Source organism: Mesoplodon densirostris, chromosome 10 (genome assembly GCF_025265405.1).
Source record: "Mesoplodon densirostris isolate mMesDen1 chromosome 10, mMesDen1 primary haplotype, whole genome shotgun sequence".
Classification (NCBI taxonomy): domain Eukaryota; kingdom Metazoa; phylum Chordata; class Mammalia; order Artiodactyla; family Ziphiidae; genus Mesoplodon; species Mesoplodon densirostris.
Window position 1 is genome coordinate 62,200,208 of NC_082670.1, and position 17,157 is coordinate 62,217,364.

At 40.5% G+C, this 17,157-nt stretch overlaps 1 protein-coding gene across 4 annotated transcripts in view; it reads right to left on the minus strand.

The window, feature by feature from the left end:
- Window positions 1-17,157, minus strand: part of KIF15 (kinesin family member 15) — an 88,328-nt gene that overhangs the window by 15,635 nt on the left and 55,536 nt on the right. For 3 of the 4 annotated variants that reach the window (XM_060109845.1, XM_060109846.1, XM_060109844.1), the window contains exons 18-31: window positions 16,535-16,642; window positions 15,915-16,020; window positions 14,614-14,779; window positions 11,785-11,935; window positions 11,538-11,623; window positions 10,486-10,555; window positions 10,011-10,097; window positions 9,306-9,410; window positions 8,366-8,488; window positions 6,402-6,548; window positions 5,416-5,517; window positions 4,964-5,128; window positions 3,097-3,206; window positions 170-239 (exon numbers count right to left, since the gene is read on the minus strand). In XM_060109845.1, coding sequence (XP_059965828.1) covers window positions 170-239; window positions 3,097-3,206; window positions 4,964-5,128; window positions 5,416-5,517; window positions 6,402-6,548; window positions 8,366-8,488; window positions 9,306-9,410; window positions 10,011-10,097; window positions 10,486-10,555; window positions 11,538-11,623; window positions 11,785-11,935; window positions 14,614-14,779; window positions 15,915-16,020; window positions 16,535-16,642 — 1,596 coding nt within the window. Of the gene's footprint in view, window positions 1-169; window positions 240-1,959; window positions 2,013-3,096; window positions 3,207-4,963; window positions 5,129-5,415; window positions 5,518-6,401; window positions 6,549-8,365; window positions 8,489-9,305; window positions 9,411-10,010; window positions 10,098-10,485; window positions 10,556-11,537; window positions 11,624-11,784; window positions 11,936-14,613; window positions 14,780-15,914; window positions 16,021-16,534; window positions 16,643-17,157 lie in introns of those variants that run through there. The other variant, XM_060109847.1, reaches the window with a different exon arrangement.

Consider the following 17,157-nt stretch of genomic DNA (forward strand, 5'->3'; position numbering starts at 1 on the left):
TCTCAGCTATAGCTAAATACTGATGGTAAATATCAAACTTAACAGGAATACAAAAAAGACAACATTTCAATAATAAAATGGTTTCTAAAATATATAACCATAAATGCTAACTATAAAAGCATTTTTCACACAAGAAAAAAACAACTATTATGTAAAAACAAAATCATACTTTAGCAAGTCTTTCTTTGATTTCTTCTTGTTCATTCTTCAGCTGCTGCATGTCTGAATGATTCTGTTCACTGCGTTAGATTAGGAAGGGAGGATGGGAAAAGTGTCAAATATATTCAAGTATTGATTTCGTATCTATTACATGCAGCAATGCCAAGATGTGCAAAGAAGAGCTAATTCTATGGTGATTAGGTCAAGTTAGCACAATCAATAAGCGTGATCAACACATGAGGATGAAATAAGGTACCTCCCCAGCACTCGGGATTCCTTCCATACAAAAGTGAGATGAGCAAAGCTGGGAAATCTAATTACAGGGTTTGGTTGAGAATAAAGTATTAACTTAGAGCGGTACCATCTGAAGATCATATGTGAACAAAATGGGGCCGAAAGGACAGTCCAGGTGCCTGGCATGAATGTGATTGGCTGGGTCGGGATGGTGGGGGAAACACAGGACACACATGGGGGCGGGGAGGGCCCCTCACACTGGCCTGTCCCGTGGAGCCTCTGATGCCCCCTCTTTGCTTTGGATTTCAGGTCTGGGACTGCTGTAGCCCTTTTTATTTATTATTTTTGGCTGCGATACGCGGCATGCAGAATCTTAGTTCCCCAACCAGGGACCAAACCCGTGCCCCTGGCCACCAGGGAATTCCCTGCATTGGATATCATAGTCAGCTGGCGATTTTCTGATGCCACTTGGGCTTCCCATACATGCTGACACCAAGAAGGGGATTCTCTGAGCACCAGACATAAATCCCGTCATGGAGAAGAAACACTCCTCTGTACAAAGAAAATTACATTCTGGACTATACATCGGTATCATGTGAATTTGATTAATGTGAGGCCATCTCTGTGAGCCTGACCAGGTTGGATAATAAATTGAGTTTCTGTGGGCAGCCCCTGAATCAGGAGACACCCCTACTAGGAGAATCTGCCTGAATGCCTCTGGCTTCTCTAGAAATCTCTCTCTCACTGGTGAGTAAAGGATCATTCCTTGAAGGAAAACAGAAGCTACATTAGTTTCTTCCACTTAATGAATCTGACAGCCTAGATAAAAATGGTAGTGAGGAAAACACCCCAAATCATTAGGGCAGATGTGTCTTCTGTTGTCTAATCTGGCGGGGCGGGGGGGGGGGTAACTTTTTCTGTCAAGAACCAGACATAGGTTTTGGGAGCCATAAGGTCTCCGGCACAGCTACGCAACTGGGCTGCTGTAATGCAAAGGCAGCCACTGTGATATTTATATGAAAGAACTGGACTGCTCCAATGAAACTTCAGTTACCAAACAGGCTGACCCCTGGACTATAATTTTCTTCTATTCTAATCTTTCATGAAGAAGGTTCTGTATGGCTCCTCACAAATGGGATGCAAGGCTATGAAATAAAGTATTTTAAATTGTGGTTTTATAAATGATCTGGTAACGTTCTAAGTTCCATGCTCAAACTAACTCTTGATAAAAGGTACAATGCTTTTCTTTAATATGCCTGGACATGGGGGTGGAGCATATGGAAACTAGGTGAGCAGACTGTGGACTACCTGCATCAAAATCACCCAGAAGAGGAGTGAAATCCCTACAAGAGGATGCTTAATAAAACGAGCACCTCCTATGCTCACTAAAACTTGAAAAGAACCATTTAGGGGAATTCCCTGGCAGTCCAGTTGTTAGGACTCTGAGCTTTCACTGTCGAGCGCTTGAGTTCAGTCCTCGGTCAGAGAACTAAAATCCCCCTGCACCCCGCCACCCAGCAAAGAACCATTTAGGAATAGGTTGTTAGCACAGCCACCATCACCAACCTCAAATATCCAGTGTCTCACTTAGGTTTGGACAGTGCACGTCAGGGCTGCTTCTGGACAGGGATGGGGAGCAGCAGGAGTGGGAAAGTGCCTGTTAAGATCTTCTGACAACAGCAGCAGAAGCAGACACCCCTAATCTGGGATGCTGAATTCACAAAGGGCTTCCATCCCAAATACAGACTCCCTTTGACAAACCTCAACTTCCTGCATAGTCTCACAGACCACCCTCATCTCCATCCCTCACTCAGGGGTGGGATCATAAATCTACCGTGTCTACTTAATAGCTACCATTTATCGAGTGGCTCCCCTCTCCTAAGCACTGTAACCAGCACTTTACACACGTTATCTTTGGTCTTTAAAACACCTTGTATAAGAGCTATCATCTCTCTCACTTTATTGCTAAGGAAACTGAGGCACTAAGAGGTTTAAAGATGTGTCCAAAGTCACACAACTTTCAAGTGTCAGAGACAGGATATAACCTGGGTGCAGTTGCCCTTGACAAGACACTGTGCCATTATCAGATACAACTAGAAGACTGTCTGAGTTGAGGCCAAAACACACACACACACACACACACACACACACACACACACACACACACACACACACACACACACACACACACACACACACACACACACACACACACACACACACACACACACACACACACACACACACACACACACACACACACACACCCCTGAACGCCCCGCTGTACAGCTTCTCCTAGGAACGTGCCCTTCCCCAGAAGCCAAGAAGCAAAACCAAGGAAATTCTCCCTTTTTCTGCAGGCAGAACCTTGAGCCTTGTCTTGTTGACATATTTGCTCCCGCCTCACCCCTTTCAAATACAAGTAGACAGTTTGGTTCAAGTATTTCATGTGTTTGAAATTCACTTCAATAGCTCTATAGCAATACAAAAGTTAACAGAGTGGGCAAGATGGTGATGACCTTATTTTCCCTCTCTGGTAAAACAACCCCCTCATCAGACCTGATTGAGAAGCAACCCCTGGAGCAGCTCCTGGATCATTAAGAAACATCACACACGCTGTGAAACCTATTCTGACCTCATTCACTCAACTATACCCAGGCAGGCCAAGATTTAGCTCACAGACTGCTCATGGCTCTTTCTCACCTGTTGTCCTTTTGTCTTTTAATATCATCCAGCTGACCTTGCAGGAGCCAGTTTTTCTCTCTTAACTGCTTGGCTTCCAGGCGTAGGTTTTCCATGTCACACAACTGCTCCTAATAACATCAAATCAGGTCTTTTCAGAAAACACCTTATAGTAGGCATTATTTTGCTCCCCAGACCATGATGAGACAGGTATTCCTCTTTTAAGCTCCCTCCACACACTGAACACTGCTCTGGGTATCACTGGAGAAAAAGTAGACTATGAGAAGCTCTCAGGGGCTCCGAATGTGATTAATTTTCATATCCCCATTGTCTTAAACATAGTCTCTTATCAATATCACATAATTTGGACTTCCCTGGCAGTCCAGTGGTTAAGACTCTGCGCCTCCACTGCAGGGGGCACAGGTTCGATCCCTGGTTGGGGAACTAGGATCCCATATGCCAGGCGGCATGGCCAAAAAACCCCCCAAACAAACCTTAATTCATTAAAATTCCTCTATGAGAAAAGATGAACAAAAGCATCTACTACTTTGGTAAATGTTCTATTTGATTCTATTTATTAGATTCTAAGTTTTAAAAATGGATGTGCCACAGCCTCAAAATACTTAATTGGATTCTGACTTGAAAATCGTGAGCATAACCACCCAGAAGAAATAAATACTCGTCTGCAAGGAGTGTCCTTTTCGATTTACTTCTGCTTATCTGTTGTTTGATTTCTTTTTTTTTTTTTTTTTTGCGGTATGCGGGCCTCTCACTGTTGTGGCCTCTCCCGTTGCGGAGCACAGGCTCCGGATGCGCAGGCCCAGCGGCCATGGCTCACAGGCCCAGCCGCTCCGCGGCATATGGGATCCTCCCAGACCGGGGCACGAACCCGTATCCCCTGCATCGGCAGGCGGACTCTCAACCACTTGCGCCACCAGGGAGGCCCTGTTGTTTGATTTCTTTTAACCTGATCCAATTTCTTCTAAGTACCAAGATCAGGCCACATTCCTGAGATAGCAGCATACTGAGAGCCACCCTGAATAAAAAAGCCAGGAATGATCCCCTCTATGAGAAACAAAGCTTAACAGTGATACTGTCTTCCTACACAGTAGGCTAATTGTGTTCCTAAACAAAGACTCGCTGCAGAGCCGTGAGGTCACAGACTATCTTCTATGGGGCATCGCATCCTCCTTACACACCCTTCTGCACCCACACTACACCTACCCAGGCACTTCTCCACGCACTTCCCACCCCTAACACCACCCGAAATATACTCTCCCACACACAAAAACCATACCCCCCAAGTACCGGGGTGAAAAACACTAGAAGGAAGTTTAAAGAAATGGCAAACAAGAGAAACAGACAAAAGCAAATCTCTCTAACATATAAAGAATGCTTGTACCTCATTAAGGAAAAGTCCAACAACAGAAAAATGGGTGAAGGATATAGTTCATAGAAACAAAAAAACCAAAAGATGCTCAATCTGACTCCTAATAAGAAAAACACAAATTTAAAAATACAATGAGATAAGGTGCTTCAGCTATTAAATTGGCAAAAATCTAAAAGCTGGACAGCACTGTCATGAGAGTAGTTAGTGCAGCCTGTATGATATGACACCATAGCATGAAAAACAAATGGGGCAGGGAGACAATGCTTACGCGCCTGGTTATAGATGCGCTGAAAAGTGCTCAGAAGATAAATAAGACACTAGCTCCACCTGGAGCCTACAGGGCCAGCAAACTAGGCAGCTTGGAGTAAGGGGTGAGAGGAAGACTTTTCTCCATCTACCCTGGAGTTCTGTCCCTTTTGAATTTTGGACCCTCAGTCACCATGAAAGATACTGCTTATTTTGAAACATTAAGTTCATTGAAAAAAATTACCCAGTTACCTTTATTCTGAGGATTTCAGCATTTTTGACTTCTCTGTCTTCATTTAGCTTTGTTATAAGGTGTTGCAAAGAAATTTTGGAGGCTCTCCCATCTTCTATCTCTTGTTCTTGCGTTTCCAGGAGTTTCGCCAAATGTGTTTGAAAGTGTGGTGGTGTTTTAGGGCTCTAAAATAAAATCAAATTTCATCCAAATACCTGATTAAGTGGTTATAAAGGTTTCATTGTAAATATACATGCCAAGCACGTAGAAAATACACAGGCTACGTATATAGCTTGCTATTCTAATTCTTGTCCAAGTAAAACACTGGTACCTTTTTATCAAAAAAAAGCAGAAAAGCTGTTAGTGAAAATCTTTTTCTGTAAAGACAAAGCTAGTCTTAGCAATTTCCAACTTGCATCGCTCACAAAATTGCTTATTCCTCCTGAAATGCACTCTTTCTTATGAAAAGTACCTGGGGATACTTGGCAGCAGAATCCATCACATGTTCTAGTTGCCTCATTTTGAAGTTATATTCATTCTTCTTCTGTTCTACTTCCTCTTTCTTTTGGTTTAGCTGGGAAAATTGAACAGATATAAGATTACAAGTTAGAAAGTAATACAGGTACATGGTCCAATTAGAACAGACAATCCTCCCAAGGCATGCAGAAATGGACTTCTTACATTATTTTTTCAGGGCTTGATTGATAATTTGACATTTCTCTCACAAATTTATTTACACTTTAAAAGAAACATTTTTAAGTTTCACAAGTAATCAAAGGGTCATTTGAGGAAAGTTACAAAATATATTATAAAACTACACTAGCCAAAAAAGAGGAAAAAAGTCAGCCATGGGACTTCCCTCGTGGCGCAGTGGTTAAGAATCCACCTGCCCGTGCAGGGACACGGGTTCGAGCCCTGGTCCAGGAAGATCCCACGTGCCACGGAGCAACTAAGCCTGTGCACCACAACTACTGAGCCTGAACTCTAGAGCCTGCAAGCCACAACTACTGAGCCCACACGCCCTAGAGCCCACGTGCCACAACTACTGAGCCCACGTGCTGCAACTACTGAAGCCCAAGCGCTTAGAGCCTGTGCTCCGCAAAGAAGAGTAGCCCCCACTTGCTGCAACTAGAGAAGCCCATGAGCAGCAATGAAGACCCAACGCAGCCAAAGATAAAAATTAAAAAAAAAAAAAAAAAAAAAAAGTCAGGCATAACCTTTGCCACAGTGGTTAGAACTTGCTGGCACGAGGACAGCCACCGGGTCTGAACACACAGAAGCAACCACATTGTTAAGAGCCCACAGCGCTGCTGCCCCACTACCTACTTGCCCTGCTAGCCCACCTTTCTGAATGTAGAGAATTAGCCGAGGCAGGGACCTCATGAGCTCAACCGCCACACAGTCTTGTTCCCCCAACTCCCAAAGCCTATCCTAAGCAACGCTCACCCTGCATCTCACCTCATGCTGAAGCTCCTGGATGAGGGTGTCCTTCCTGGTCAGCTCCTCCTGGGCCGACTGCAGAAGCCCCGAGTGCTTTTTCGAGGCCTCGGTGAGCATGTTCAGCTGCTCAGTGGCGTGAGCCAGGTCCTCACAGAGCATGTCCCTCTGTTAGGGGACAATCCCCAGAGGGGAAGACTCTCTTTAATTGTGGTGCTCCAATATCAATTTGCAAATCATTACTATGTATGATTTTTAAAACGTTAAGAAAGTTTTAAGTGAGAATCTTTTTTTTTTTTTTTGCTTGTATGCTAATCCATTCCAAGACAAACCAAGCAGTTAATACTTAAGCCACGAGGTCTAGAGATAAATACTACAGTAAATTGATATAAGTATCCCAGTGGAAGTCTAACCACCCTCTGCTCCCCTCTCCCCTCAACCCCAGGTAATCTCTTAGAGCTGATCTCTCCTTCCTTGGGAGGACTCCAGGCATGCGTCTCTAGTTTACCTGTTGTCTCACCAATAGATTCCAGTCCATTATACACGGGAAGGTAAACAGTTGTAAAGATGAGTACCCCTCAGCTAATTGGGGAGGGGCTGGCCAGTTCACCAGACTGTGATACAGTGTCATAGGCCATCAAATTTTCAGGGGAGTAGCTTGATGGAAAGTGGCAGAGAGAATTAGAAGTCCTACAGGTTGCATACATAATTCCTATGTACACAGTGTATGTAATCTCTACCAAATTAGAGCAGAATCTATTCCCCCTAACTTTCCAAATGTGCATGTATATGTGCACAGATATATATAATAGTGTATATTACATATACATTAAACATACAATATTATATATGTCATAGATACAATATGTGTATTGCACACACATATCTGATAGATCACAAACATCTCCACATATACTTACTCTTTTATTATATAATTTTCATTGAGTGGGCTCTATTTCATCTTATGGATGTACCACCATTTAACCCTTCACTAAATATTTCAGTTGATTTGAATTTTTCACTATTATATGCATCTAATTCTCATATCTAGATTATTATTGGGTTGTCCCAAAAGCCAACCACCTCAAGTCAGTCACACCCAACTGTTCCCCTTTATGAGGATGCTCCACAAACATTCACAGGTGCCAGGCTTCCCTCCCTAGCAAAGTCTTATTCTAATACTGTCTTCTCCGGGAAGCTCTTTGGAATTCTCCAGGCATAACTACTCCTCTCCCTCGCTTTTCTGTGCTCCCAAGTCATTTATTACATCATAATACATCTACCTCTTAAGCTAGATTGCATGCCTCAAGGTAAGTAACTGTGTTTCATTCTTCCAATCCCAAATGACAAACAGGTACAGGTTGTATGGCAGGTGGGTTCAATAAATATTTGTTGAATTTGTTTCATGGATAGCAAGAAAACTATTTCTAAAGCAGGTTCAGAGAAGTATACATAGTGGGTTACCATCTGTGTGAAAAAAGGAAAACTCAAGGTATATAGGACTAGCCAAAAATATCTCTGGAAGGATATACAAGAGGGAATGTATATTGCTTTATATATTTTGAATTTTGAACCACACGACAGTATTGCTTAATTTTTAAAAAGATACATTTACATCAACAACAAGAGAATTAAAACTTATTTTAGCTAAAACACAAGAAGCAATTTTTGGTTAACCAGCCCTTTATTTGCTCCCTGATGCTACCACTACTTCCAAGTAAATGCAGTTTCCACTCTTCTTCCTTTTCAGAAGAGGGTGAGTTACAGGAACCTAGCATGGTGTTAGCACAAATGAATGAAAATAAATCAACTAAACAAAATATAACAATCTTAGTATTATCTATCAATTGTCTAACTACCTTAGGGAAAGTGGCTCAAATTATGACTTACTCCTTTTTAAAAGTCTTCTATTTATTCATTAATAACACACAGAAACATACTGACAAGTAATAAACAAAAAAGGGTGATGATGTGTTAACATCTACCTCTATGTCCTCGGAGAGTATTCTCAGTCTCAGGGATTCTTTCAGATCCAGAATGTCCACTTCCTGTCTCTTAATCAATGCTTTGCTCTCTTCTTTGTCAACCAAAGCAGAATTGTATTTGCCCTGCAGAAAAGAAAATGATGATACAAGATCTGTCTGCTTTATTATCAGTTTATTTTTAGATTAAGATAACTGAAGAATGAGTCTGAGTTCCAAGGTGATGACCAGATTAACACAAATAAACTCAATAACCACTTGTTGAATGAAGGAGTGGAAGAGTTAATGGATGAATGGCAAGAAGAAGTGGAAAAGTCCCACAGGTATCAGTGAAAAAACATCTGGTTTTGTCATCTTTATCAGAAATCAGTGGAGTGCAGCAAGCTCCCTTTGGAGCACAGGAGTGAGGAACATTAACAAAAAACTACCTTGACCGAAGGGACGGAGGAAGCATTCACCATTTATATGCAGGAAGAGTAAGTAGTTACTTTAGGAAATGATAAAGTCCAATAATGGGGAAACAAACTCACTTTCTAAATCACTGATGTCTCTGAACTTAACTAAAATGTGTTATTTTTTTTCTTGAAGCAATTAAGGAATACCACATACCCTTAACCATCAGAGGCAACAGCCAGTCTGTTTCTGATCTGACTTGGATCAGCAATTCCCAAATGTGCACAGAGAGCACTGTTCTCAGGTCAGTGAGATCTGAGAAATGCTGCAGCCAACTTTGCTTTCCCAAGATGCACACAGCACACACGTCAGCATGTTAAAGGCCCTGCGGGTTCTGCAGATACCCAAGCCTGCTGAGCTTTCACTAGTACATATTTTCAAACCTGGGTGACCACAGAACCCTTTTTTCTGTGGGGCATTGGTTAACCACTTGAGTCTGTGAACTATGCCTCATGCTCAAATTTAATATCTTGTTGGCGACAGAACTTACATTGATGTCCTTCAGTTCTTGCCTCAGGGTGTCTATGGTTTCTGTTTTCTCAGAGACTGAGGTTCTTAGCTCCTGGATCTGGCTCATGAGGTCAGCTACAACTTCCTGACAAGGACAGAAACAATATCTTCATACTCAACGACAGCAAGGAGAACTTTTTTTAATAATAAATCATTTATCTTTCCAAATGACAATAGAAGTCAATTTTATTTTAGCAAAATATCATGTGTCACATTACATTATTAATGTTACCAATTTATATTTTATTGGTTTTCTAATATTTTAGTTAATCATTTGCTTTGGTTTTATGAATGAATAAGAGCTAGACATATAAGGAATGTACACCTAATTTTATGTTCAGACATACATATTAATGTTTATTATTCTAGTTAAAGCCAACACCAGGGATTTGAGAATTTGTATCATGGCACTCACAATCAATGAGAAAAGGTCGGACTGACAGCATCCTAGTTAAAGGGGGCAGGGATGTGTTTTAGAAACACTGCCATCAAGAGTGATAGAACAGTTTGGGTTGAAGTTATGAGGAAACTTAACTTAAAGACTTCATTCTCTAGCAACCTTGGAAGATGAGCAAGGCCTAAGTGCATACAGAAATGCTAGCTAACCCGGGGAGCAGGAGACTGGAATGTGAAGGCAGCGTTTATAAGGAAAATGCAGGGGGCTATAGCCTCAACCTCTACCTACCTTGTCAGCATCTCTAGACTTCTCCAGAGAACTGATTACTTTTTCGGTAGCACACAAACTCTCTTCTAGTTTTTGTACTTTTGCCATCTATGGGGGAAAATTAATATTTTTAGAAAGAGAATTAAATCACAAAGTTAACCACACACATGTATTTTAAAAAGCATAAAAGGAGTTGAAATCTGCTTTTCATATTAAACAGTGTATACTATGGAGTAATATTTGAAAATAAAAAGTTGGGTTAAAAGATAATGATTTTGTGGTCTCTATCAGGAAACCACCAACAAATTATGATTACAGCCATCTGGAAGTTAGAAAAACAAGAGTTGAAAATAATACAACCAACCAAAAATTCCATCTTTTTATTATAAATTTTCAACATCTGAAAGCTGAAACAGTTTTTATAACAAATCTCTTTGGACATCAGGAATAAAAGTTATAAACCTCAAATTTCAGAGTTAGAGTATAGGACATATACCTGCTGCTCACACTTGGCCATCTCCTTCTGTTTCTCCTGACGTACAGCTTCAAGAACTTCTAAGATTTCTCTGGAAAAGAAGAACTATCTTTTACTCATGACTCATTCAATGGAAACAGGAACTGAGTCCATTCGTACAGAAGAGACTCAATGCAATGCAACTGAACTTTATTAGACACGTACTTGGTGTTAGGAATTGTATTCCAGTAGGATCAGAAATTTGAACCAGTTTCTTCAACAGTTATTTAACAAGAACCCAGTTTTGTGCCAGGACAGTTTATTTTTCCTCCAGAGTACTTAGGACTCTCTAACATAATATGTAGTATTTACTTATTACCCATCTCTCTGTGCTACAATGTGAACCTCAAAAGGGCGGGGCTACTTTGTTCACTGTCTTACCTCTAAATGTCCTGGCATTTACCAGAACAGTGCCTGGCTTGCTGGATATCACTAAGCGTTTGAATGAACGACTAAATGTTAACTGTCTTTCCCAATTAGATGGAATCACAGTATACAGCAGGGACTAGAAGAGAATCTGTCTCATAGTAAGAACTCTACAAGTATCTGCTGAATACACTAATACAAATTCTTCTTATTAGAGTAATAATCCTCCTGTTGGCTGGAACGAAGAGACTGAGATAGATCATCAAGGAAAAGAATTTGGAGAGAGGAAAGAAAGACAATGGTGTTCATATAAGGGACCAGAAGAAAAAAAGAGCAGAGAGAAATCAAATAGTAGAGACAGAAATAAATCAGTCCCTACCTTTCAATAATAAATACTGTGATTTATTTACAGAAGGTCCCGAGTTCTGATCACCACCAACTGCTATTCATTTAAAAAGTACTGTAGCTAGTTATTAAATGTTTCGAAAAATTAAGTTTCTCTACATAGCCATTTATACAAAAAAATCTGATATTCGTTTTGGAATGCTTTAAAAAAAAACTTAACAGGCTATTAGCAATTAAAAAAAGAAAAAAGAAAACCCGCAAGATAAAGAATGTGGTAGTAAATGATATTCTAGTCAACTATGGAAAAGATAAATAGCACTCACTTAGAACTGTTTTCTTTATCTTCTTCAAATTGTAATAATAATTTGTTATTGCGTTCTTTCTCTGCCTCAAAAAGCTCCATCAAATTCTAAAAGACAATGTTATATTAGATTTTAAGGTGTAGTCAACAAACACATGGAGTGCCTTCTACGTGGCAGGCACAATGGGCCAGTACAGAAGTTAGGAAGAGGTCAAACAGTCACACATCCAGAACAAGTTCACCAATAACCAATATCCTTCTTAACTTACATTCAGATCAGATTTCAGAGTTTCATTTTCTTTTTTGCAGTTTTGGAGGTTTTTTGAAAGTTGGTCAATTTCAAACTTCATTACTTCTTGTAAGTTGTCATAGGAATCCTGTAGGCAGGTTTTGCTCTCAAGAAGCTTTTCATTTTCCAATCTTTAACAGGAAAACATTTTTACAAATGTAAATATAGACATCAAATGTAGTTCTGCTAGTCAGATTTATCTGCAGTTCACTTTATCCCATCTACAGACCATTCCCAACTTACAGAAGGCTTGACTGATGTAAAGCTCCTTACGGACTTCTGTGAAATGGTCATTATGATGTGATGCACGAATATTAGTGTGATAGGGATGGAAAAGACAGGTTGGGCATGTTAGCCTGCAGCCATTTACTTCTTCATTCTTTCTCCCGTGATTTCAACCAGACATGTTTAATTGACTGGCAATTTCGGGTGATGAGACTCATTTAGGGGGTTCCAGACCTAACCCTCATGTAAACTAAAGACTGCCCATTGATTTAATTTTGTTGATAGCTGAACTCTATAGACTCAACACCTATTCTCCCGACTCTAGGAAGGTTTTTCAAGACGGCAAATATGGCTTTGATCTGAGCAAGAGAATAAACTCCTTTAGGATAGAACTATCTTTTAAATCACATGATTATTACTTATTGCTTTTTAGGTTTTCACCCTCTTATTCTACTTCGCAACATACTGTGACATGCCCAAACAGAGTTCATCCAAAAACTAGTAAACATGACCTCTGGACCACCCAAAACAGATGTCCCAGCTTGTACACAGAGGGCTATGAGACCTGGATCTATCTGGCTTCACTAACTCCATGCAGAGCAGGAGTGGCAAATTACGAAGTAGGATAAATCAGTTGCTAAAGATAGATATACAGACAATACATGGTAGGGAGGGAGAACATATGATTTATGATACAAGCTGTATATATAAAGCAGGTAAAATAATTCAAGAAATACAAGGCAGTTGGGTGGTTTCACTTAGAGGTCTTAACAACCTTTGAGAGCCATGACAGTTTAAGCAGCCCAGTAAGTGATATACTCAATGTATGTCACATTGAGTGCAAAAAAAATCACACAAAATTAGTTTACAACAGAACCAAGATAAGATTTAGTGATTCAGATGTTAAAAACTAATACCAGGTGTAAGAAAAAACAACAGTGCACCTGTGATGATAAATAGCCATTGACCAGCAGTCTTGGTGCTGGGGAAATGGCGCCGGGGAGTGGAGGCTGTGCTGACTTAGCACAGGCCCCTCTCTAAAGGATGGCTGCCATACAAGAATGTGGGCCCAGTGCCACCAACTTGTCGGATTTTTAAGAGGATGCTGAAATATGGATCTTTATAAGAAAGTTCTCAATTTTAAAAATGCTATGCTAAATTTTTTTCAAAAACCATACTGGGCAGGCAGGCCCAACAAAAACATGTCTATGGAAACATGCAGACCTCAAATTTTCTTCCTCTATTTTTAATTCCTTGTTGCATATTCAAAAAACACTCAAGCATTACAGGTTTTAGTCTTTGCAATGTCTATAAAAACTAAATTCAAGGTTATCTATTAGCAGCTTTTCTAGAGTAAGCAGTCACACTCATATCACACTCACAGTGTCAAAATCAAAATGTCCATTATTAAATTATTGCCATAGACTTGGGAAATAGCATCAAAACCACAAGATGGTTATAAGTTACGTTTTACAAAAGGTTGAAATTAGTGAGAAAAAAAAACAGTAAAAACAAACAATTTACATCTTAGATTACTTTGTTTCAAGATTACCAGCACTTGACTAACTAGCCAGCCTCTGGAGTTACTGTGGACAATGGTGGCAACTACTGATTTGGTCTACCTTGTACTGTCCCTTCTAGTAAGAGCACACCTTTCCCGCTGGAGAGGGAACAGACACATCACCTCTGTTGGGCTAACCCCTGGTAAGTGACTGATCCAAAAGTAAGCAGATGACTCAAGCAAGAACAATACCAATTTTCTCTGGGATTGATATATGGCGATGGGGAGAGAGAATTTCTTCGCAGGGATTGTTATGCCAGGAGACAGAAGATGGAGCTGTCTGAGGCAATCTGTTCCCTGTCACATAGAGGAAGGTCTTCAACAGTAGAAGAGAATAAGGGCAATACACAGAGGGAAGAAGAGCAGAGAGAAAGGGAGGGAGGGAGAGAAAGAGGAAGTGAGGGAGAGAAGCTGGGGGGGATGGGTGTATGGGGATGCACACTGACAATATTGTTTGAGATTCAATCTAGTTTGTCCGTGAAACCAAAATCACCTCTGGGGCTTCCCAATGTCGTGAGCCAATAAACTACCTTTTTTTTTTTTTTTAAATGGGGGCACAGTGTGGCTTGCAGGATTTAAATTCCCTGACCAGGGATCAAACCCAGGCCCTTGGCAGTGAAAGCACAGAGTCCTAACCACTGGACAGCCAGGGAATTCCCAATAAATTACCTTTTAGTTTTGTTTTTTTTTTTTTTTTTTTTTGCGGTATGCGGGCCTCTCACTGTTGTGGCCTCCCCCGTTGCGGAGCACAGGCTCCGGACGCGCAGGCTCCGGACGCACAGGCTCAGCGGCCATGGCTCACGGGCCCAGCCGCTCCGCGGCATATGGGATCCTCCCAGACCGGGGCACGAACCCGTATCCCCTGCATCGGCAGGCGGACTCTCAACCACTTGCGCCACCAGGGAGGCCCAACCTTTTAGTTTTTTTAAACTAGTTTGAGTTGGGTTTATAGCACTTGTACTTCAAGTAGTCCTGGGTTACAGGCTAATCAGGCAACTTGAAACAATAACAGAACAACTCTACCTGACATTATCCAGTTGAAGCTGTACATGCATGTGTCTTTCAGAAAGGCTGTTGAGTTCTTTCTCCTGACTCTCTCTGAATGAAATATACTCCAGTTTCACTGAAGACAGCTCCTTGTCTGCAGAATGAAGAACTACTCGCAGGTCATGTACCTCACTTTCCAAAACTAAAACAAACAAACAAACACATAATAACTCTTAACAGACTTTTCTTTACATGTATTTTTTACAAAGGAGGCAAATAAATTTGATAGGTACCCTTCACACAATCAGCAAAAACAAGTTGAAGAGACCATTTTAAGAGTAAAAATCTTGAACAACTAAATGGGAGGTATCTAAGGAGCACTGAAATTTGTATTTTCTTCCTCTCCCTTGCTCACGGTTTTTGGTATATTTCTACCAAAAAAAAAAGCTAACACCTGTCCCTCACATGTAGGTCATTTGATTTTTCTACATTTCTCCTGCAGAATGTGCATCAAAACTCTTCAAATAAGAAAAAAAGCCAAGAGATTTAATGTATTTTAAGTGACCTAATCTTACTTATTGAAAACCCTTGGAGATGCACCAGAACTTTCCAAAATAAGCTAAACACTCTGGTCTTCTAAGGAAACTCCAACTGGAATTAAAATTAGGTAACTTTGGGGCTTCCCTGGTGGTGCAGTGGTTGAGAGTCCACCTGCTAATGCAGGGGACGCGGGTTCGTGCCCCGGTCCGGGAAGATCCCACATGCCGTGGAGCGGCTGGGCCTGTGAGCCATGGCCGCTGAGCCTGCACGTCCGGAGCCTGTGCTCCGCAATGGGAGAGGCCACAACAGTGAGAGGCCCGCGTACCGCAAAAAACAAAACAAAACAAACAAACAAACAAAATTAGGTAAATTTTAGATCAAAGAAAAGGAAACGGCTGTCTTTTTTTGCCTTAGCTTTATCATAAGCTATTGCAAATATTCTGATGAAAGAAGAAACTGAAAAAACTGGGAATTAAATGATATTCCCACATCTATGAATATATACAAATATATTTTATGCTTTTTTGTCACTAGTAAAACGTTCATCTTATGAATTCAAGACGCTTTGTTTTCAAAGCAGTATTAAAACTTTAAGCAAACATTTGTATCATTTGTTTGAGAGCAGTCCTGAAAAAAATTACCTTTTATAATATATTGCTATTACTCATCTGGTTTAATTTAAAACAAACAAACAGAAACAACCAACCAAAAACACAGGGACAACATTTTATCCATAAGAGTAAAAAGATACTGAGTTACAGTATTCAGATTAGGAAGCCTCCAGTGTTCAGACTCACAGTCATTCTTCATTTGAGTGTCTTGAAGCTGCTTTTCAAGGACATTCAACTGAGAGAGATACCCTTGCTGCTGTTTGGTCCAATCAGTTCTTTCTGATGAGAAAAGCTTTGGGAAAGAGATAAATTTACTGGAAAAAAAATACTGGCATGCTAAGACACACTCCAAATCATCACCTTGTTTCTGTTTTTAAAATCTAGTCTTAAATTCAGACTAGGGATGTGTGTCTCATTATAGTAGGTGAAGTAACAAAATAGAGAATACAACTCAAATAAACCTTGATCAAGGCTTCATAAAGTCATTTCCTTCCTGGGATGCGCTTTTTTTTTTTTTTTTTTTTTTAGTTTCTGCTTTATAACAAAGTGAATCAGTCATACATATACATCTGTTCCCACATCCCTTCCTTCATGCATCTCCCTCCCTCCCACCCTCCCCATCCCACCCCTCCAGGCAGTCACAAAGCACCGAGCTGATCTCCCTGTGCTCTGCGGCTGCTTCCCACTATCTATCTACCTTACGTTTGATAGTGTATATATGTCCATGCCTCTCTTTCGCTTTGTCACAGCTTACCCTCTTGAGGATCTGTTTCATATATTTTCTGAGGCAATGCTCATGGTCTCACCTCCTGCATTTGAGTAGAATGATGTTCCAGTTTGTCAATGTGCTGCTGAAGCTTTAGGTTTTTATGCTCTTCTTCATCCAACTTGACTTGAAGGGCACACATTTGTTCCTGCAATACAAGAACTTCAGTTGTCAAAGATTCTTTTAATGGACATCTTAAACATTGCATTATTTCTTCTGCATTAAAAATACAAAACTCAAAACCTCATATGGACAAAGGTATCAAAGGCCAGTCTGGAGCCAGAAAACCATTTCAAAAGACTACACTAATGATTTCTCATGTTTCAGAATTATACTTGTGGCCCATCAAAGTGGATAATTTCAAACACAAAGGAAAGAAGTGATTAAAATTAAAATCATAGATTAAATCGTAGAGCCATCTTGAGACTTCTAAGAAGCTTTCTCAGGCCTATATGAAGTGACTTCACCAGAAAGGCCTCCATACCCGTGGAAGGGCAAAATTTTGGAATTTGGGGTGATGTGGCTCCCTATAAGTTTTACTAGACAGCAGATAAACTTCTTAAAAGAAAAAACATATCACTGAATTCTGAGATAAACAAACTTCACATGTTATTTCAAATATACCAAAAGCTGTCTAAAATTTGATCACAAGATTCTTTCAAC